The 23,243-nt window shown below is 36.3% G+C and overlaps 1 protein-coding gene across 1 annotated transcript; it reads left to right on the forward strand.

The window, feature by feature from the left end:
- Positions 1 to 6,841: 6,841 nt before the first annotated feature.
- Positions 6,842 to 10,307, forward strand: LOC111890582 (uncharacterized). The gene is made up of 7 exons (XM_023886688.3): positions 6,842 to 7,238; positions 7,338 to 7,424; positions 7,527 to 7,781; positions 7,963 to 8,124; positions 8,385 to 8,438; positions 8,568 to 8,714; positions 9,709 to 10,307. Exons 1-7 carry the CDS (start codon positions 7,110 to 7,112, stop codon positions 10,084 to 10,086), a joined length of 1,212 nt encoding a protein of 403 aa, XP_023742456.1. The 5' UTR covers positions 6,842 to 7,109; the 3' UTR covers positions 10,087 to 10,307.
- The last annotated feature ends 12,936 nt before the right edge of the window (positions 10,308 to 23,243 follow it).

Below are 23,243 nucleotides of genomic sequence, written 5' to 3' on the forward strand. Positions count from 1 at the left end.
TCCCACTAACAACGATCTTTAATAATTCGATTCAAAGATTATGTCAACAAATTACACAAAATTAAATATCTTATGTCGGCAGAAAGAAAATCATGTCTTTAATAAATATAAACATTCAATTCTATAGTTTTTATATTTAGTTACTTAAGCGAAAAAAAGTATCAATAACATAGATTTGCTAGACCATATGTTAGCTTAGCCTATTGTATTAGTTCGGCCCATGTGCATATGGATATGTATGTATGTGTTGTTGTATATGCTCATTATTAAGATGAATGAGGATATAGACATTATCATAGCATTTGAGCAACTAATATTTATAAATGGGCTAATTGCTTAATTGTTTTAAAGAATAGCCTAATAAATTTGATAAAGATTTGGGTTAGTAATATAGAAAATTCATTATGAGGCCCTTTAATGTATTGTTTTTTTCTCCTCCCTAGCCCAACCAAAAGACCAACAAGGCAACAATTATATATATATATATATATATATATATATATATATATATATATATATATATATATATATATATATATATATATATATATATATATATATATATATATATATGGAGTTTAATTTTGCATTAATAATCAGATTGTATAAGATAATCAGATGATTTTCTGTACACTTGGTTGACATTTATTCAAACCTATTTGTTTATTAAAATTCTTCGGTTAAATTTGAACATCTGTCTAGCGTTTTCTATCATTCGTTCAGTAAAATATTTTTGCTCTGCTCAATTTATCATCAAAAAATTTAATGAATATTTTAAAATATTTGAAAAAGCATTTAGAAACATCTGATAATAATTTCTGTTAAATCCCATTACATTGTTTGAGACGTTTTAAGCCCATTGTCAAAGCAACGGTGGTATGTAATCATTTATTAACCTTTGGGAAAATGACACTCTAACACACAAATCAACTTTTTGTTTGTTTTTTATCATCATTTTATTTGTGCAATTGGTTTTCTATATTCGGTGCCTTTTTTATTTATTTATTTTCTTGTCTTGCGTTAGTGTTTTGCTAGCGTTTTTTTTTTTTTTTTTTTTTTTTTTTTTTTTTTTTTTTTTTAAATAAAAGTTCCCCTGTTTGTCGAAAAATTAATATCATTTTCCTAGTAGTGAATCTTCACCATCGGTCAACAAATATTGCACAATCAAAATTTTAAACCTTTAATTGTTTAAAAACTATATTGATTATAAATTGTTCTCTAATAAATCGTTTCAAAGAAAACTATTACAACTGCTAATCTATATGTCACATAAACCCCATTCTAGTTTTCTATATTTGGATTCTAAATTTCAGTCGATTAAAAAAATCAGTTTACTTAAGATGATCGTAATCTGTTGGAATCCTAAGTCGAGTAGGACTTAGAGACCAAGTAATAGCAACCTAGTTTTAGGAAATCATAAACAAGTAGGTTTCTAGTTTCCTAATTGTAATCTAATTACAAGTCGGTAGTTAGGAATATATATACATTGGTTTTAGGTCGAGTTATGATCATTGGAAAACATTGTAATATTGTGAGTTTTGAGAGAGTTTCTCATATAATCAAAGAATTATTTTGATTAAAACAATCGTGTTTACATATTCCAATCTTTAATTGGTATCAGAGCGAGGTGAAGACGGTGCCGGTTTGAGAGTTGGTTTCAAGAATACCGTAGCCTTTCGCTGTGGGGCAGACACAACGGGAACCGGGTTTGGTTTAAGGGGTGTGGATTGTTTTTGAGCGCAAGTTGAAGCATCTCAACAACAACCTCAATTTTTCTTGATCGATCTTGTTCTAAGGTAGAGCGGCTAACCGGAAGCGCGGAATAAACGGATGGGAAGACATCAAAGTGGGTAACTTTGATTTGGCTCGTTTTGCGGGTGACGGAAGACGACAAAGGTGGTCGTGACCTTGTCTTGTTGTTCGGTGGAAAAGTGCTTTCGGAACAACCTTATTAAAGAGGTCGGGGGGGGGGGGGGGGGGGTGATTGTTGGAATCCTAAGTCGATGAGGACTTGGAGACCAAGCAATCTAATTTATGGAAAGTTTAGTTTATGACAAGTTGGTCATAAGTTTCCTAGTCTAATACAAGTTGGTTTGTTAGTCTATATATACCTATCTGTAATCGAGTTTATGATTATGAGAATAGATTGTAAAACATTGGTTTTGAGCCAGTTTTTCCATTTAATCAAAGAGTGGATTTTGATTATTTTTTTGTTTTGCGTTCTCATTTTGTAAAATAGAATTGGTATCAGAGCCAAGGAACCAAAGGCTGTGAAAACAAGTTTGTTACCAGGTCAACATGTCGGATGGAGAAGATGGTGCAGGGCCTCCTCCGGTGAGAGTGAAGGAGGTTGGGACAACCACAGTCGTATGTCCAATGCTTACTTCTACCAATTACACCGTCTGGGCATTGAGGATGAAAGTAGTGCTCAGAATTCACAAAGTTTGGACATCGATTGATCCAGGAACAGACGATAATGATGAAAAAAATTACCTGGCAATCGGATTATTGTACCAAGCAATACCAGAATCCTTGATTATGCAGTTGGGAGATGTCGAATCAGCAAAAGACCTTTGGAACTCGATCAAAGCGAGGCACGTTGGCGCCGATCGGGTGAAAGAAGCCCGACTTCAAACCCTAAATTCTGAGTTCGACAGATTGATGATGTCAGAGAAAGAATCAATCGATTCCTTCGCCGGGAAATTGTCAGGAATCGCCTCCCAGTTGGCGTCACTGGGAGAAACCATCGTAGAATCGAAGATGGTGAAGAAATTTTTGAAATCCGTACCCAGAAAGTTCCTTCATATCGTGGCGTCACTTGAGCAGGTTCTTGATTTGAAGACCGTCGGATACGAGGATATTGTTGGTCGGTTGAAAGCTTAAGAGGAGAGGGTGAAGGAAGCGGATGACGGTGGAGAAGAATCGAAAGTCCTGTTTGCCGATGGTGGAGGTAACTCGTCGGGAACGAAGGAAAATGGAAAGTGGAAAGGAACGAGTGAAGTGAATGGGTTTAATGGGACTGGCGGGTCAAGTGGATCCGGATCTAGTGGGTTATCCGGGTCGGGCGGATCAGGCGGGCCCAAAGGGAATAATAGGGGTTCTCAAAGCAATCGGCCCAATAAACTGTCAAATTCTAATTCTGATTGCAAAAAATATAATTGTTGTTGCGACAAAAATCGGAAAAACAAGGAAAATGATCGATCTAAGATAATTTGTTTTCGGTGTGACAAACCGGGTCATTTTGCTTCTGAATGTCCGGAACGACTCCAAAAATTACAAGACGGTGATTTTTCGGAACGTGACGACAGCGACGAGTCTGTTTTTTAAATACGGATCGGGTTGAAGAATTCTCTAGAAGGACTTAGAGATTCGGGGGTGATTGTTGGAATCCTAAGTCGAGTAGGACTTAGAGACCAAGTAATAGCAACCTAGTTTTTAGGAAATCATAAACAAGTAGGTTTCTAGTTTCCTAACTGTAATCTAATTACAAGTTGGTAGTTAGGAGTATATATACATTGGTTTTAGGTCGAGTTATGATCATTGGAAAACATTGTAATATTGTAAGTTTTGAGAGAGTTTCTCATATAATCAAAGAGTTATTTTGATTAAAACAATCGTGTTTACATATTCCAATCTTTATAATCTACCTTTAATTAATTGAAAGTTACTGGTGTTCATGAAAAGTTGTCATTACTAGACAAAAGAGACAATAGTAACAACGAGATTTATATTAAACACTAAACTTCATGTACATTAGTGGCAAAATCGTAAATTGACATGGATTGGAATTGATATGACATACCATTATTTATAATTTGTAAGGAACTGCGTTTGTGGTGTTCCCATTATTGTCTTCATATGTAGAACAAGGACAACCGTCACTAAATGCAATTGTCTAACAATGAACATGTGGGCTGTGGCTGCTCAATGCTCACTTCCCAAATTTTGGCACATAGGATACAGATGAAGGGTACAATTGTCAATTCCAAGATCGAAATAAATGAAATTTCATGTGTTCAAACCCTATATCTAGATATTTTGAAACCCTTTATCGAGATATTTTGAATGGATGTTTTGATGTTATGAGTTTAAATTACATAATTAGGTATTGTTTAGACAACCACATATTCATCTTATCCATTAGAAAATGTGTGCATTGGTTGAAACGAGTGTGATAAGCTCATATGAGATAGAAAATGTGCTTCTAAATGGCAACTACAAATGAAAATGAAATTAAAATATCTAAGGAATGCAAAAATAATTTTAAAAAACTCTTAAACAACGTTGGTGATAACGATTTTGTCGCAATATATTTGGAAAAAATAATTCCAATAGAGCACACTACTCTTAGGAACTTAGTATTTGTGGTATATGGTAAGAAAGTGAGAATCTATAATAACTGTCCATGGGTTAAATCTTATCACTTTTCTTACCCTATTGAAAATTGTTATTTAATTTACCTGTATTATTGATCTAGATGTGACACCCGTATGTTATACGTGTTTGATAAAACAAAAAATTAAATATGAAAGTTTAAATAAAATTTTATTTAAATTTGCAATTTTAGATTTGAAATTTAAAATTTAAAATTTGAATTTAAAAGGAAATATATTAAATACTATATGAATACTAATATTGTAATTTATTGGTTATTTTCAATTAAAACAATTATTAATTGAGGTGTAAATATGATGTGTTAATTAAAAAAATATAAAAAATGAGAAAATGACAAATGGAAAAAACAATAATTCAAAAATACCAAAAAATGACATGTATCCAAGTTAATAAGAGAGTGACATTTGTCAAAATTATTTTCATTTATTAATGATGATATTTTGATCGTAGGAATGATCATGAGAAATCTAATTTTTATTTGTGTTACTTTATGTTTTTTTTAAATTGTTTAAAACATAGTTAATCAATAAAGTTCTATAAATTTTAAAATTTATATAATAAAATAGTGTTTAAACAAAATTTACAAGCAAATTACATTGTGAGATCAAAGTATGCAGTTCATTGTAATCAAGACCAATATATGTAGCTATGTTTTATTTATATAACATAGTTATACAAACATTTTCAATCATTTAATTTAAGCATGTTGCCTGTAAAATATTCCATTTCTTAGTTTTAAAATCAAGCAACATGCCATATTTATATATAATAAAGAAATTTCAAACCGATGTTACATAATTAGGCATGTAACCAGTATTGACTTTGAGGTGCTTCAAAGTATGCAAATGGGCTAGCAAAATCTATGACCAATATTGACTTTGAGGGAATAAAGAATAATGCATTTGATGAGAGTCTTAAAAATTTAAATGGCTATATACTATTTATTTTGAATATATTAAAACGTAAGATATTGGATTATGGGGGAAGGCATTATGCAGTATATTATAAAAATACAAAGTGAATAATAATAAATTATTAATTATTTAATTCTTCTCATATTTATCGTCTATTTTTAACTTTTGAAAAATCTTTATTCTCCAACTTTGACGTTAAATAATTTTATTTGTGTTATAAATTACATGATGAAACTTATAACAATGAAAATACATTTTAAACACAATCCATTCATATATTTTGCATCAATTATTATATATTAAAAACAAAAATATTTAAGGTCAAAGTTGATGAATGAAGACTTCTAAAATAAAAAATAGATAATAAATATGAGACAGAGATATTATTTAATTGGAGAACCAAATAGCCTTTAGCCTAGCAGCATCAAGATATTGAAGATCTGTGCCTCCCTTAAGGAATTAAGAGGTTAATGTTTCGAGTTCCGTGGAGTAAGATTTAGTAAATATGTGTGTTAAACATTAAAAAAATTTTAGAGAGATAAAGTGCTCTTTTCTATATTATTAGGATATTAACTCATACAATATTTATGATATGTAGAAAAAAATCGAGAATGTTTTTGATAGACTAATTTGGAAAATAATCACAACCTTCGAATTATATTAGATCGTGGTTCATATCAATTTTCATACTAATCTTACTTATCATTTGAACCTATATCTATAAAACACGGAACACATATTTAGATATGGTTCTTATTTGTTGTTGCTTTATAGTTTTTGAAATCATCTCAAACTACAAAGTTTTATAGTTTATAAAATTTATATAATAAAACAAATTTTAGTCCAAATAGGCAATTATATTTTATTGTAAGATTAAAATATAAAACATGATCAAAACATGCAATTATGTTTTGTTCAATATTCAACAATATTTTCTTATTTACCAATTTATATACCCGACACATGTTATACCAACATCGTTTAAACCGATTAAACATGATACATGTAACCTATCTCTATTTTTTAGTATTAAAACAAACCAACATTGCTTATTCATATAAAAACATATTTTATTACATAATAAAGACATTTCAAATCATTGTTACATGATTTGGCATATAACTCTTCTAAAAGTATCATAAAAATACATGTTTTATGTATTTTTCACTTACAACTATGCAAAAAGTGATCAATGATCATCCTCCTTTTTGAAAACCCACAAAATTAACACCACCACACTCCAAAAATAAATAAATTTTACACTTTCCTCCCTCAAGAATCTCAAAACCATTTGAGAAGAAGACGATGCATTTTAACATCTCTGATTTTGGATTCACATATTGCAAACAAAAAGATCCCCCAAAAATTCAGGTAAAATGTCAAATCATTTACACCTTCACCTCCACCTCCACCATGAAATTAAGAAGAATTTATTCGTCAATGAGTTTCCAGTGGCATAGTCGTAGGTCCACACTTGCCAAACGACAAACAACATAGCTGGCCTTCTATATATTTTTTTCATCTTCGAATTTCAATCTATAATTTCTTCAATTCTCACTGGTTTTCTTTTTCTTGCTTTAATTTTGGTTTCCCTTTATACCCTCCAAGTCTCTCTCAATCACGAGGGTAACAGAAGAAAGCGTCAACGGTTTTTGTTTGATTCCCATGAAAAATCTTGGTGCGTGAATTTTGTTGTGTATGGATGTGTATGAACAGCAGATGTGATCAGGATAACCTTATATTGTTTCTCATCGTACACAATTTCACTGCCATTGTGTTTGTGTGTGTGAAAGAAGAAAAATGATGGTGAATTTTGCGGTGGTGCTCGGTCTTCTCGTGACGGCGCGTTTATGTTACGCTACCGGAAATGGGTTTCAGGTTATGAAGCATTTGAATCGTTTCAACAAACCTTCAATGAAATCGATCAAGGTTTACTTACTTACTTACTTACTTTCCCTCTTTTATATATCACTGATTCTCCTTTTTTGTTTCGTCAATTTGCTGAATTTTTCTGAATGCATTAAACAGAGCCCAGATGGTGATATAATCGACTGTGTTCATATCTCAAATCAAGCAGCTTTTGATCACCCTTCTCTCAAAAATCATCAAATTCAGGTCTTTCTGTCTCTTTTTCTCTTGATTCCATTTAAAATCGGGGGAAAATTCAATTTCAATTAAAGCTAATCAATGAACACTTCGATCTTTCTTTAATTATAGATGAAGCCAAATTTTCATCCGGAAGGGATGAATTACGAGAGCATGAAAACATCATCAGAAAAGCAGGAAACAATTCCTCAATTATGGCGTTTAAATGGGAATTGTCCGAAAGGAACAATCCCAATTAGAAGAACAAAGAAAGAAGACATTCTCAGAGCTTCTTCGATCAATAAATATGGAAAGAAAACCAGTCAATCCACTGTCGCACATCCAACTTCTGTAGATCTCGACCTCATCAACCAAAGTGGCCATCAGGTGAGTTGTACACTATACATCACAACCTGGTCGACTCAGTTGAATCATGTCACGAGTTTCAATTCATGTACATTACATCTTACTAGAATTAACCTTTTTAGTTAAAAAAAAATAAATAAATATACCTTTTTGCTTTTACTGAATCTTGCTTGTGTTATCTTTGATTTTGGAGATCATTTAGCATGCAATTGCATACGTTGAAGGAGAGTTTTATGGAGCAAAAGCAACCATGAATGTTTGGGACCCACAAATACAACAATCAAATGAATTCAGTTTATCTCAAATTTGGTTACTCGGAGGCTCATTTGCTTCCGATCTCAACAGTATTGAAGTTGGTTGGCAGGTAACTAGACAAACTTTCAACAGTACTGATAACAAGGGTATTTACGTCCTTTCCACAAACGAGATATCCAGAGCAAGTTCGCATTTTTCCCTCTATTTCGTTCGAACAAAACATTGCGATGTTTGTCGGTCTGAGTCCCATTCGAATACCTGTCAAACATAGGACAACTTGTTCTGTTTTGTTTCGAATACTTGTCAAACACAGTGCAACCTGTTCTGATACGACATGTCATTAATTTTGATACATTTTGATGATATCAGGTTAGTCCAGATCTTTATGGGGATAACCACACGAGATTTTTCACATATTGGACTGTAAGTTCATCTAATTTTATCAATGATTGGATGTGAATTTAAAATAAAAAAATGGATAAATTTGCATAGGATTCTGATGAAATTGTACGACTGTGGGCCCTAATTAATTACTCTATAAAATATTGGCAGAGTGATGCATATCAAGCTACAGGCTGTTACAACCTTCTGTGTTCAGGATTTATTCAAATTAACAATGAGATAGCATTGGGGGCTAGTATTTCTCCTATTTCTAAATACCATGGTTCCCAATATGATATTAGCATTCTTGTTTGGAAGGTAATGTTCTTATTATCGCTATATGTTTTAAACATTTAACATTATTATAAATTATAATTATAATGTTGTGTGAATACATACAAGATTTGATTTGAAAAGAAAATATTTAAAAAGTAATATGGGTTGAACTATTCGTTTAAGGAGGAAGTATAATTAATTTAAAAATGGAAGTTACATAGAGAATCTTTGACGTTTGTTCTCCATGACAAGAATTTCATTTTTTAATGTCAATTATAGCGGGAGATTATTAAAAATTAACATGATATTTTAAGATTTGTCGTGCATTCTTTTAGTGTTTAATATAGTTAGAGGTTTGTATAAAGAGTCATAAAATAACAACATTTTTTTATTTATCGCACCTAGGTGACTCGTTAACTTGTTCACTTCACATGTTTAACCAGTATGTTTAGTAAGTTTTGCTGACATGGCGTCTACTGACATGTATTTAACGCATCATAAAATGGTTAAGGTCATAGACGCCATATTAACAAAATGTTCTCGTTGAATAGGTCAACAAGTCAACTTTTTGACCTGAGTAGAACATTGTTCGGCAAATACAATGACTTAGTACGTACACAAAAGAACAACTATTCAACTTATTTTGTGTCTAATGTTGAAATTCAACTTAACAAGACAAATTGCAGAAAATCACAACAAATTTCTATCCTTTTGTTGATTTAACCAATTAATTATATTCTATAATGATTAAATAACTATAATATTTTTTACCACATAAAAAAGTCTTTCTCCCATGTGGTTACCCAAAATGTTTAATTAAAATACCGAAAACACAATTTACTTTCACATTTTTATTTTATTTTAGTCGCTAACTATTACTTTTATTATGATTATTTTAATAATAGTTGGTGTGTTGTTTTATTCTCGTACTTTAACACTAGGTATCTACGGAAAGTGCTTTTTACACTGTCAACAAAATATAATTGTTTAATCAGTTCAAAACAAGTTAAGTGACTAAATAAATAAAATTGATCAGGATCCCGAGCAAGGAAACTGGTGGATGCAATTTGGGAATGGAAAAGTGCTCGGATACTGGCCCGCATCTCTATTTTCTTACTTAACCGACAGTGCATCAATGATCCAATGGGGAGGAGAGGTGGTCAACTCAGCCTCAGACGGGCAGCACACAACCACCCAAATGGGCAGCGGGCACTTTCCCGAAGAAGGATTCGGGAAGTCAAGTTACTTTAGAAATGTTCAAATTGTCGATGGGTCAAATAGTTTAAGGGTTCCTAAAGACATACAAACTTTCACCGAGGAGCCAAATTGTTATGATGTGCAAACGGGAAAGAATGGTGCTTGGGGGAGTTATATTTTCTATGGTGGTCCGGGCAGAAACCAGAACTGCCCGTGAAAATTGATCATATAGTTAAAGAAGTTTGTGCTGGTGTATGTGTGTTATTTTTAGGTTTAATTGTGTATATGTCTTCTGATTTGTTGTAATTTGTTATTGTATACGGTATGTTAGAAACAAGATGATGTTATCGATTCTTTCGATTTTATGTTTTTGTATCCATATGGCCCTTAAAGAATCTTTAGGGCAGTTATAAGGAAGATGATGTTTATATTCTCACATCTTTAAAAAGAGTATAAAATGAAGTATGACTTCTTCAATCATCAAGAGTTTTACTTAGTATCAAGTACGTTTACTTGATAAGCATCTTCAATTCTAGTTATAAAGTATTTCTTTATCATTGATGTTGATATATGCATCAATGCATGCATGTGGTATCAAAAGCATGACTAAAAATTATGTGTCTAATATAGCGATCATGTTGTTATAAAGCGAACTAATTGATTAAGAAGTCTTGAATTGATTTGACAATTAGACTATGATTGATTTTATGTGTTAATAATGGACAATCATGGATGCCATCTATTTTAAATAATTGCACGAAGACTTTAACATATTTATCAAATACGTTTGTTATCCATTTAACGAAACAGTGAAACACAAAATAGAATAAACATGTTTTGGCATGAATTAAATATAGAAGTTTTGATTGCGCATGTGTCTGTCTAACGAATAGTTGTTGATTAAATCATGTTACTTTGATTTCAATCTACTGTTTGTGTTCGCAATGTTTGTTTGTTCAAACTAATATGTCTTGCACGGTTTGAGAGTATGAGACGAATTCCTCCTTACATGGATAGATGATTGCTTGGTTATCGAGTTTATTATTATTATTTATGAATGTTTCATTTTATTTAAGAGTTATTTGAGATCTTAGGGTGCGTTTAGTTGTGAAAAAATGGGTCGTTTTTCGGAAAAATTTTCCAACAAAAATGAGAATTATAAACATGCGTTTAGTTCATCTATTTTCTAAATTTTTTACTTCCATTTTCTAAAATTATAAAGACGTTGGAAATTTTTGGAAAACCGATAATAATTGTTTTCCATATTTTTCTAATTCCAAATTTTTTCTAAAATATAAATACACACCCACACTCACCCCATCCACCTCTACCTACCCCCACCTTAACACCCCCAACCCACCACGCCCCTACCTACCCACTCCCAACCCCCTTCCCCCCCCCCCCCCCCCCCCCCCACACACACACACACACACTCAAAAACACATATCCACACTCTAATTTCTACTGGTTTCTAAGTTACCATTCTTAGTTGCACATGTGATATTGAAGTAAGCTTGTCTATGTAGGTAATTATTTATCTATAACTTTTTAAAATTAAAAAAACCTTAGATAATCGCTCTCCTGTCATCCCGTCTGCATCCGACTCCATTTTCTTCATCACATCACCCTTTCTGCCTATCTCCTCCTTTAGCCTCTCTCATCCTTTAATCGTCGTCGACCCTAAAGTGATTGTCGTCGATCATGGAGGGCGAGATGAAGATCAATACAGTAATTTCCCCCATTGCCTCCTTCTTTCGGAAACCTGATCCGCGACTCATGTAAGAATGTGACGGTTTTGGCTTTTGGTTAGGCATAAACTACAATCTCACTTTTTATTTTGCTTTTGATTAGGTTGTGGGTGGAGGTTTAGGGGAAGATGAATAGTGGTGGTGGGATGTGGTTGTTGATGGAATTTTTAGGTTACAACTTTAATGTACTTGTGGAAAATTTCTTAAAACTTAAGGGTACATGCAACCTAAGGATCTATGTCTTTACAGTTAATAGCAACATACAATGAACTACTAAACACTATATCATAATTAAAATATATGAGATTAGGGTTACAAACCTTTTGAATTGTTATAGCAATCATTTTTTTGAATCCTTTCCTTTTAGTCTTCAGAAAGCAAACCCCAAAACTATGATGTCTTTAATGGCTTATACCCAAAACTAAAAACCCTAGAATGAAGAGAAAAGAGAGGAGAGAGGAAGAAATTTTGTTCACATGATTCTTAGAAATGTCATGAACGAAAATTGCAAGCTAAGGAGTCTTATTTATAGTTTAAGTAACTTGTAGATGAATCCAAATTTGAATTAATTAAATAATAGATTTAATCCCAATTCAAATAATTTCTTTATCTTTAACTAGGAGACTTCCAGAAACCCTAGAACTTCCTCCAAAACCGTCCATACCATGGATGGTTCTAGAATTGCTTCCTTTGTTCAACCATTGAACAATTACAATTCACCACTTGCACCTTTAATTAATTCCAATTAAATTTGATTAATTCTAAATTAATTCTTACCGATTTCATATTAATTCATTAATCATATAAATTAACAACACAACTGTTTAACTATTGATCTCATATTAATTTATTAACCACATAATAAATTAACAAATCAATTATATATTTTAATTAATATATTAATATAATAATATATTAAAAAATCATTTCCTTCCTCTCCTAATATGATTTCTTGCTATTTCTGGTTAAAAGGGCAACCCAAAAAGGACTTTGTGTTGGGCTGAAGTTCTATTTTATGTTGCGTCTTTTGGGCTCGTAGATTAGCCTTGTATTCTCCGGTTTGGGCCTGTCCAACCGAGAGCCTTTTATGTATAGTATATAAGTTAATGCTTGCATGCATATTAGGTAAAGATTCAAGATTTCAGATTTTACATTCCAGAGTTTTACGATATTGCTTTCTTGTAATCTTCCAATCCTTTACAGTTGATGTTCTTAATCGAGCTCTTCTAAGGATTTTATTTTATCATTCGACACGATTGATTCAAGCTGTTTTGTTCTTAATATTGCTTTCTGGTTTGCTATTATTATTGCGTTCTTACTGTTTCTTATTCATATACTTGTTCAAGATCTAATCGATCTTCATAGATTAAAAGTTGTTTTAATCCCATCAATTGGTATCAGAGCAGGAAGCTGTGTAATCGATACACATATTTTCTGTGAAAAAGATTTCCATTAGGGTTTTCCGCAAACATCGATATTTATTGAGCCGTCATCTTAATTGACGTATCTTAGTATTTATTGTTTTGCCCTAATCTGCTTTATTACAAGTCTGATCTTTGAACAGGTTATTACGATCATAATGGACGCGACGCAATCAAACCCTATTAATATTTCCAATAGCATCGGTTCGACAACAAAGATTCAAATCTTATACACCCATGACTATGAAGTATGGGCGCATCATTTTGAAGATTACGTGATTGGATCGGAGGACAATGGTTTTCTCATATGGGAAGCTATCATCAACGGATCGTTTTCTCATTCCGCGACATCCAGAGTTATTAAGACGCAAAAAGAGTACAACGATCTGCTTAAGGACGTGACAAATATTGCGCAAGATGAAAAAGACAAATTCCAGTGCAATATTAAGGCACTAAGGCTGATCAGATTCGCCCTTCAGTCCGACACATTCAGACTGGTCAGCTCATGCACTACGGCGAAGGAAGTATGGGATAGACTTCACGAACTGTATTCCACAGACGAAGATCTTGAACATTCCATCCAAACCTTGCTTCTATCTGAATTTGGTGAATTCAGGCAAGGAGCCGAAGAAACTGTGACCCAGACGTTTGATCGCTTCAATCATCTTCTCAGCAAGATGATCAAACACGATATTGAAAGGAAGCTCATCGAACAAAAGGTTACTTTCTTGAACGGACTGCGATCTGAATGGAGAGCAGTTGTTTCCACAGTCAAAGCCCATGAACAGTTTAAATCATATTCTCTGGCGAAACTGGTGGGTATTCTAAAGTCCCAAGAGAAGATTGTGGTTCAAGAGAAGAACGTTGTATCTAATCTTGGTTCGTTGGCCCTCTTATCTAAAAGTAAAGCCGTGATGGAAGATGAAGAGCTCAACTTGGAAGAATATGACCTCTCAACTGAGGATTATGCCATGATGGTATCCAATCCTAAGAGGTTCATAAAGAAGAGATTCCCCAACAACAAAAACCGAAACTGGCAGGGGAGTTACAGCTCAGAAAAAGCAAACAATGAACCGAAAGCTGAGGAGCCCAAGAAGGAACCGAAGGCAGATGGCGATTCCGGAGTAAGCTGCTTCTACTGTGGTGGCAAGAACCACTATGCTAAGGACTGTGTTCTTAAGAAGATGGCTGAAAAGGACGATGGAAAGGATGAGGAAACTGTGCTGCAGAAGAGACTGGATGAGTTGAGAAAGAAAAAGTCTACCGCTAACCCTTCTATTAATGCTCTTATTGTGCACGGTTCGGTTAATGACGATGAGTTCGGTAGCACCGAAGTTTGGTCTACTGACTCAGAAGACGAAGAAGTGAGGAAGCCTACTCATGGAAAGGCTTATATGGCTAAGGAGGAAAGCAGTGGTGGAAAATGCTTCATGGTGTCTGGCGTATCTCAAGTGAGGGGATACAATACTGATGGAGGAAGCAATGGACCGAAGGTGCAGGAAGATATGTGCTTTACGGCCAAACCACTCAGCCAACAGTTCAATGAGCTCGATGAACTGATAAAGAAGGTACAATCTGTTTTTATTTCATCTAAAGTACCATCATCCTCATATGAGAAAGAACTAAAAAACGTTAACACAAGAATTTCTCATTTAGATAGTAGCTTAACTCAAACTCGAGTCACCAATTCTAACCTGACTGATCAATTAAGCAGGGTGGCGTCGAAGAGTGAGGAGCGGCGTATGTGGATTGAGTTAAAAGAGTCGGAATTAATCAAAGTTAAAGACGAAAACATTTATTTACAGAGAGACAATTTGAAATTGTTGAAACAACGAAATGTTTTTTGTTTAATAGCTAAACGTTTATATTCCAATATTACTCAACTTCACTTGGACTGTGAGATAGGCCAAAAGATCCATCGTATGATTTTGCCCTTCCTAGAATTTAAGGAGGATGAAATCGATGCCGAAGCTTACAATTGTGAGAGTGTGATATCGTCTGATGATGTCAACCCAACTTATAAAATTGGACTGGACAAAATTGAGTCCTTCATTAAATCCAAAGACCACAAGGTCATGCTCAAAAATCTTTTGGATGAAAATGACAGAATTAAACTGAGAACCGAAACCATACAAAAGTTTGACTCTCTAAACGCCAAAGTAAGCTCAGAAAATAAAATCGATGTTGAAAATGCATCTGAGCTTAACGAGGACGAAAACATGAGTGAAATTTCTGTAGAGGATACAGTTGACTGCTCAGAATTTGTTAAAAGCGAAACTGAAAACCACAAAAATCTTATTTCTGAAAATTCTGTGGAATTCGCTAGATTGTCCCAACAAAAGTCCCCGAAATTAGTAGAAAAAGCTGTTGTGTATCAAAAGGTCAGGACCACTCCGAATCAGGTATACAAAGTGACTGGAGTAACCGAACATCAAACAGCTGAACTCATGGCTATTGTTAACGAAGACAATGCTGATGGCTGTGATGAGTTCTTCTGGGAAGCTCCTATTGATAATGGAAACGAAACCGTTGGCCTATCTGAAAGAACCTCCTGGATGAAGAAAGGGAGATACATACCTGAACCCTTGAACAAGCCTGATAATTTCAGTGAACCAAGAACAAGTGGTACAAAAGATACTCCTCAAGAGGTTGATCGTTCAGCAAAAGAAGACATTCCTTCAACGCCAACAGCTCGAAGTGAAACTTCATCAGATACTCCTTCCACTTCCTCAGGGCAAACTGAATCTTCTTCAGATATTCCCTCTACTCCCTCGGCTCAAAGAAAAACTCCTAAAGTTCAAAAGGAACCAGCCAAGGTGACATCAAAAGCGAAAGCGAACGTTCATCATCAACCTAAACAGATGAGGGATAAAAAGATAGAAAGGAACCTAAGATACAGGAAAAACCTTTCTGAAAGGAAACAATTCTGGCACTCCCAGAATGCATACTATTCACACAAAGACAAGAATCTGAAGTATGAAAACAATCCCGTAAGAAAGCCAAGGTTCGGTTCGCAAGAAAACAACAACCGAAAGCCAAGGTTCGGTTCGCAAGAAAACAACAACCGAAAGTCAAGGTTCGGTTCGCAAGAAAACAACAACCGAAAGTCAAGGTTCGGTTCACAAGAAGATACCAACCGAAAGTCAAGGTTCGGTTCACAAGAGGATTTCAACCGAAACCAGAGGTTCGGTTCCAAGAACAACTCCAACCGAACGCAGAGGTTCGGCTCTAAAGTCAAAAGAGAACAAGACTCGAAGGTCAGCCCCTCTAATGATCAAAAGCAAAAGGGTCACCTTGAGTCATCAGCCAGGAAGTCCTCCCCATCCAAATTCTCTCGTTCTAATTCTTCTCGTTCTTCTACTTCTACTCATTCATCTCCATCTTGCTCTAAAACTAATCCCGCTTTTCCTCAAAAACCTCTTTCATCAGCTGAACAGAAGGGAAAGCATAAGGTCGATGAATCCAAACCTGAGCCCAAAGCAAACCAACCCAATCTTAACAAAATAAAAGTATTCACCATTAAAAAGAAAGATGAAACAACTCTAATTAAAAGAACATATCTTGTTGACATCTCTCTAACTATTCCCGTTCCCATGAAAACCTCACATGGACCCAAGAAACTTTGGGTTCCTAAATCTGCTTAATTTTTGCAGGTTATAAGTGACGAGCAGTTTGACGAAGAATGGTACATTGACAGTGGCTGCTCGCGTCACATGACAGGGAGGAAAGAGGAGCTCAGGGAATACAGATCTCTTGCAAATGGTGGCAACGTTAAGTTTGGAAATAACTCTTTCGGCACCATAAAGGGATATGGGATGATAACGAATGGTGATTTTACCATAAGGAAGGTGGCCTATGTGGAAGGACTTCAACACAACCTCATCAGTGTATCTCAGCTTGTTGGAGGTACAGGTCTCAAAGTTTCATTCGATGATGAAGGTTCTGAAATCATAGAGAAAAAGACAAAGAAAGTGATTCTGAAGTCAGAGCGAAAGGGTGAAATGTTTCCTCTGAACATGAAACCCATCAAAGGAAACCCAGCCATATGTCTGCTATCAAAAGCTCAATCCGACGAAAGCTGGTTGTGGCACAGAAGACTCTCTCATCTCAATTTCAAAGATATCAACCGACTTGTTACTGGAGGTCACGTTAGGGGTCTTCCATTGCTCAAGTTTGACAGAGAGCATTTATGTGCTGCATGCGAAATGGGAAAGCAGAGTCGTCAAAGTCACCCATCCATAATTAACACAAAAGTTGTTGAACCACTCGAATTGCTTCATATCGATTTGTGTGGTCCTTCATCTATTGAAAGCATCGGTGGTAACAAGTACATTCTTGTTATCGTTGATGACTTCTCTCGATTTACATGGGTGTTCTTTCTAAAGCTCAAATCTGAAGCGACTCAAAAGCTGAAAGTGTTTATCAAGCAAATTGAAGTCCAGCTCAAGAAGATCTTTCGCAACATCAGGAGCGACAATGGTCTCGAATTCAAGAACAGGGAGTTTGAAGAGTTTCTTGTAGAAAAGGGAATTAGCCATAATTTCTCAACTCACTACACACCACAGCAGAACGGGATAGTCGAAAGACGAAACCGATCTCTGTGTGAAGCTGCCCGAACTATGTTAAGTTTCGCTTCCTTACCTCTTTATTTTTGGGCTGACGCTATTTCTGCTGCTTGTTATACACAAAACAGGTCTTATCTCAACAAGCGATTCACGCTCACACCATATGAGATATTAAACAACAGGAAGCCCAATGTGAAATTTTTCCACGTTTTTGGCTCAAGGTGTTTCATCTTTAACTCTAAAGAACACCGCAACAAGTTTGATGTCAAAGCTGACGAGGGAATCTTTCTGGGTTACTCACTCACTTCAAAGGCGTACAGGGTCCTAAACAAACGATCAAGAAGGATTGAAGAGACATACTATGTGACCTTCGACGATAGCTATGTCAAGAAGCTACAGGCCATAGATGACACTGCCAGGGAAATCTTTCCTCAAACTGGTCAAGTCACAGTCTCAATCGCCAATATGTACGAGAAATTTCTGGAACTCTTTGATGAACCGGAAAAAGCTTCTCTCTCAGAAGCAGGTGCAGCCGACAACAAAATAGATCATATGAAGCAGATTGTCAAAGATGCTGCAAGAAGAATGCATGAAGGAGAATCGCCCACTGATGAATCTCCAACCAACAATGCTTCAGTCGAGGGGGAGCCAAGTACACAAGTCGAGGGGGAGCCAAGCTCTACTACTTCAACCGAAGGTCCTTCACCAACCGAAGGTACCTCTCCAAACGAAGGTGCTTCAATGCCTGAAAGTCCAGCACCGCAAGAAACCCCTGAACCTCATGTTTCTCAAGACTCATCAATTGAGGGGGAGCATGATGATATGACGCTTGATTTCGATAGCCAATCTGAGCCAGAAGAGATGATCAACGCTGAACTAGATCCAACCTTCGATCCAAATTACCCTCCTCTTACCAAATGGACCAGAGATCATCGTATCTCTCAAGTAGTTGGTGATGTATCTGAAAAGGTTCTGACCCGATCTCAACTGAAGGCAAAACAGACATCCTTATTCTCAAAGGTTGAGTTTTGTATGTTTAACTCATTTGTATCAAAAGTTGAACCGAAGACAGTGAACACTGCCCTCGATCACTCTGATTGGGTTCAAGCAATGCAAGACGAACTGAACGAGTTCGAAAGGAACAAAGTCTGGCGCCTCATTCCAACTCCTCCGGATGCTTCAGTTGTTGGTCTTAAATGGGTTTTTAGAAATAAAATGGACAAAGAAGGTAATGTCATAAGGAACAAGGCTCGTCTGGTGGTCAAGGGATACTGTCAGGAGGAAGGAATAGATTACGAAGAGACGTTCGCTCCAGTAGCTAGGCTAGAATCTGTTAGAATATTTCTGGCTTATGCTGCTCACAAAAACTTTGAGGTTTTCCAAATGGACGTCAAGTGTGCGTTTCTCAATGGAGAACTTGAAGAAACTGTGTATGTGGAGCAACCTCCTGGGTTCGTGAACGAAAAGTATCCAAATCATTGCTACATTCTGGATAAAGCTGTGTACGGCCTCAAACAAGCTCCGAGAGCCTGGTATGAAACGCTTACAAAAATTTTAAAGATGTCCAAATTCAAACAAGGTTCGGTTGACCCAACCTTCTTTCGCAAAAAGGAAGGTAACCACCTTATGATAGTTCAAATTTATGTCGATGACATCATCTTTGGCTCTACGAATCCCAGCTTAACAGATGAATTCAGAAAGTTGATGGAGACTAAGTTTGAAATGAGCTCAATGGGTCCTATTAATTTTTTCCTTGGTTTAAATATAAGACAGGGACCCGAAGGCATCTTTATCAATCAGGAAGCTTACACAAAGACACTCCTAGCGAAGTTTGGAATGATGGGAGACTCAAAAGTCAAAGTCCCAATGGCATTCGGCACCAAGCTGACCCCTTCACTGGATAAACCGGTTGTCGACATCACGCTCTATCGTCAAATGATAGGCTCCCTGATGTATCTAACTGCTAGCAGGCCTGATATCATGTTTTCTGTATGTTATTGTGCTCGATTTCAGGCTAACCCACGCGAACCTCACATGCTGGCAGTAAAGAACATCCTACGTTATCTCAAGCGAACCGCCTCCTTAGGTCTGTGGTATCCATCCAATTCAGGCTTCTTCGTTCAAGCCTATTCTGATGCTGACCTTGGAGGATGTGGACTCGACCGCAAAAGCACAACTGGTGGCTGTCAATTTCTTGATGGGAAGTTGGTCAGCTGGCAATCCAAGAAACAAACATGTGTGTCGCTGTCTACTGCTGAAGCGGAATACATTGCCGCTGCCTCCTGCACATCACAAGTGATTTGGATCCAGAGTCAACTTCGAGACTATGGACTCAATATGAAGAAGATCCCACTATATTGTGACTCTGAAAGTGCAATTAGGATCTGTCATAACCCAGTGCAACACTCTAAAACCAAACACATAGCACTGAGGTATCACTTCATCAAAGATCATGTGGAAGATGGAAATGTCGAAGTTCACTTCGTAAGAACCACTGATCAACTGGCTGACGTCTTTACCAAAGCTCTTCCAGAAGCATCGTTCAATAAAATATTGCAAGGGCTAGGAATGATGGAATCAGAGTCAGTACCTCACACTACCTCTCAATCTCAAACGTAAGAAGCGAATCCAACCGAACGTTCGGGTTCGGTTCAACCATTTCACTCGCTCATTTCTTCAAAGGTAGTTTTTTTGAGTTGTATATTTCTTGTGCAAAATTTGTTTTTCTTTATGTGAAAAGTTTTTTTTCATATTGCATATCTACACTTCTTGGTTTCTAAAAATTTTCCAAAACCGAAACCTCCAGAAGGTTCGGGTTCGGTTTTTCAAAATTTTCAAGAACCGAAACCAACCGAAGGTTCGGGTTCGGTTTTTCAAAATTTTCAAGAACCGAAACCAACCGAAGGTTCTGGTTCGGTTTTTCAAAATTTTCCTGAACCGAAACCAACCGAAGGTTCGGGTTCAGTTTTCCAAAATTTTCAAGAACCGAAACCAACCGAAGGTTCTGGTTCGGTTTTTCAAAATTTTCCTGAACCGAAACCAACCGAAGGTTCGGGTTCGGTTTTTCAAAATTTTCCTGAACCGAAACCAACCGAACGTTCGGGTTCGGTTTTTCAAAATTTTCCTGAACCGAAACCAACCGAACGTTCGGGTTCGGTTTTCCAATTTTTTTTTTCTTCTTCTTCCAAAGTTTTTTGTAAATCGTATTCTTTTTCTTTTAACTCTTTTATAATTTTTTTCTTTTAATTTTTATTTTTATTTTCAATTTCAAAAACTCCAAAAATATTTTATTTCTTTTTGTGTGCTCATTCGTTTATGGGGATATATTTGATGACTTACTTAAGTGTCCCTAGAAGCATGCTGCTGTATGTGTCCCAAGCGTCATAAGATTTTGAATAATAGCCTTCATGACCTGGTATACACAAACCTTGTCTTCCCAATAAGGCTAACTCATTTATTCTAATCGTGAGCTACCTCGCTCTTTTCTCACATGAGTTCAGAGTCTCCTGCTTGGTCCTTTTGTTCGCAGCAGAGGTATTATGTCTTCTTTCACCATCCCCATTACCCTTCTCCATAACATTCGTTTCATCACTGTAACCCTTGAGACTCTCAGAAACTACCACTGAGGTTTATGGTTACACAACATCTGTGTTTATGATCTTAGCTTCGTGCCACTACGAGCTGAGTGAAACCCAAAATTCAACACCAACGAATTGACGGTGACCAATCAACTTGATCAAGTTTTCACCAATGAATTGACGAATGTACCTTCATGAAATCTCAATTTCTTTTCTTTTTGCGTGGTTCCAATGAAATTGTTACACACCATGACATTTCTTCCCAAGGGATCCAGTTTTAAATTTTTATCTGAGATTTCATTTTAATCCAAGCCACTACAAAATCAACTCAAACCTACTTGTTCAACAGACTACACTGGTCTCACAAGTACTTTGTTCACGTTCGTTCTTATATCAAGAATTGAACTGTTGAATCAAAGCGAAACCACCCTTAATTTGCCTTATTAAAAGAAGCCTTTCAACATTTATTAATAAATGTTTGATCGTAATTCAACGGGATTCCACAAAAACTCTTTGAGGTCTCTCTTGACCTTGAAGGAAGAGATTCGTGCCCGGGATCATCAGTTTCGTGTCATTATTGACATCACAGATTATCCTAAAAAGAGTTGCTTTATTTCTTTATTTTTTTACACTCTTTGCATGAAAATCCTAGATTTTCAAAAATTCCGTTACTAATTATTTTACAGGCTAAATACTTAATGGATGGTTAATAATGAAGTTGTGGTTACCAATAATCCACGTGGGCGTTTTATTCAAAAGATGGCGTTTAAAAAGGGATAAGTCCAAAAGGTTGCTGACGCGGCGGGAGTTTAAAGGATAGAAATTCAAACGACGGTAAAAAGGAGGGCGCGTGAATTTGAAGCGGTCGCGCTTTTTCTGACACTTATTGGACGCGTGTGTAGTATTGAAGAGTCATCCATCTGGCATTAATGGCGCGTGTGGAAATGGAAACGGTTCCTCTCTCTGAACCGGCGCTTATTGGGCGGCGTGATCCTAGGAATCTGACACTCTCTCTCCTACGTGATCATCGCACGTCCCAACTGTCACAAATCAGTCACTCCAACAAAACCCGTTTCGTATTTCCATAAGAGATTTGAAACGATTTTTCTCTCTCCTATCACCTACTATAAAAACCCATCAACACCACCTTTTACCTCTTTACTGCCCCCATAATTCCCAAAGCTAAATTACTCCCAAAACTCTCTCCCGGTCATCTTCTTCTCCACACCTGCAACAATGGCTGAATCTTCATCTGTTCATGCCACTTCTCAGATTCTTCCCATCAGACCTCAACAATGCCTGGTGATTGATCTCAACCCACTGGCCTATGATCCCTACATGTCGCCGGTTATCGAATGCCTCAAGTACTCCCAGCTTGCTCCGGCATTGTCCAGAATTGAAACGGTGCCACTGGTGGCTCTATCTCAGGTCTATGCGACGGCCTACTACGACAAGGGCGTCGACCGGGTATTCTTTGAAGTGGGAGATCACAAGACTTCCATTTCTCGCCCCCGTTTCTGCACATTGTTAGGGTTTGCTGCTGACCCATCGCGTGTTCACCCGGAGACGATTCCGGTTGGAATGCTCTACAACATGTTCTACAACATGGGCTACACAGAAGTTCTCACCTCCGTCGCCAAGTTCAAGAAGTCATGCCTACCGCCCCAGTGGAATGGGTTATTTACAGTTCTCTTCAAGGGACTGTCAGAGAGGAGCTCAGGATCTGACGGTGCAAGTCGTCTTTTTCTTTCTATCATGTACGGAGTGTACAATGGGATAAACCTGGATTATGGGTTTGTCCTATGGCAACAGCTGCTTCAGAGCCTCTCTTCTACTTCTCGACACTCCGAGGTGTCGCTGGCCCGGTTCTGGATTTTGATCACAAGATGGGCTATGGACAGGTTTGATGTTCCAACTGCTGATGGTGCATCGATGTCTTCTATTGGTACGTTCCATACCAAGAAGATCATCGTCTCGGATGCATCAAAATTCTCCTTTATTGGCTCCATCCCGGAGACTATGTATGGAAATGTGCCTTCAGATAGCAGTTTGATCAAGGCGA

The sequence above is a fragment of the Lactuca sativa genome, chromosome 7 (assembly GCF_002870075.4).
Source record: "Lactuca sativa cultivar Salinas chromosome 7, Lsat_Salinas_v11, whole genome shotgun sequence".
In the NCBI taxonomy this organism is placed as follows: Eukaryota; Viridiplantae; Streptophyta; class Magnoliopsida; order Asterales; family Asteraceae; genus Lactuca; species Lactuca sativa.

Bases quoted from the DNA above. Each gene is read 5' to 3' on its own strand.
- LOC111890582 (XM_023886688.3), top strand. From the start codon at position 7,110: ATGATGGTGAATTTTGCGGTGGTGCTCGGTCTTCTCGTGACGGCGCGT. The intron at 7,425-7,526 runs GTCTTTCTGTCT...CTTTAATTATAG, and splicing joins TCAAAAATCATCAAATTCAG to ATGAAGCCAAATTTTCATCC. The intron at 7,782-7,962 runs GTGAGTTGTACA...GAGATCATTTAG, and splicing joins TCAACCAAAGTGGCCATCAG to CATGCAATTGCATACGTTGA.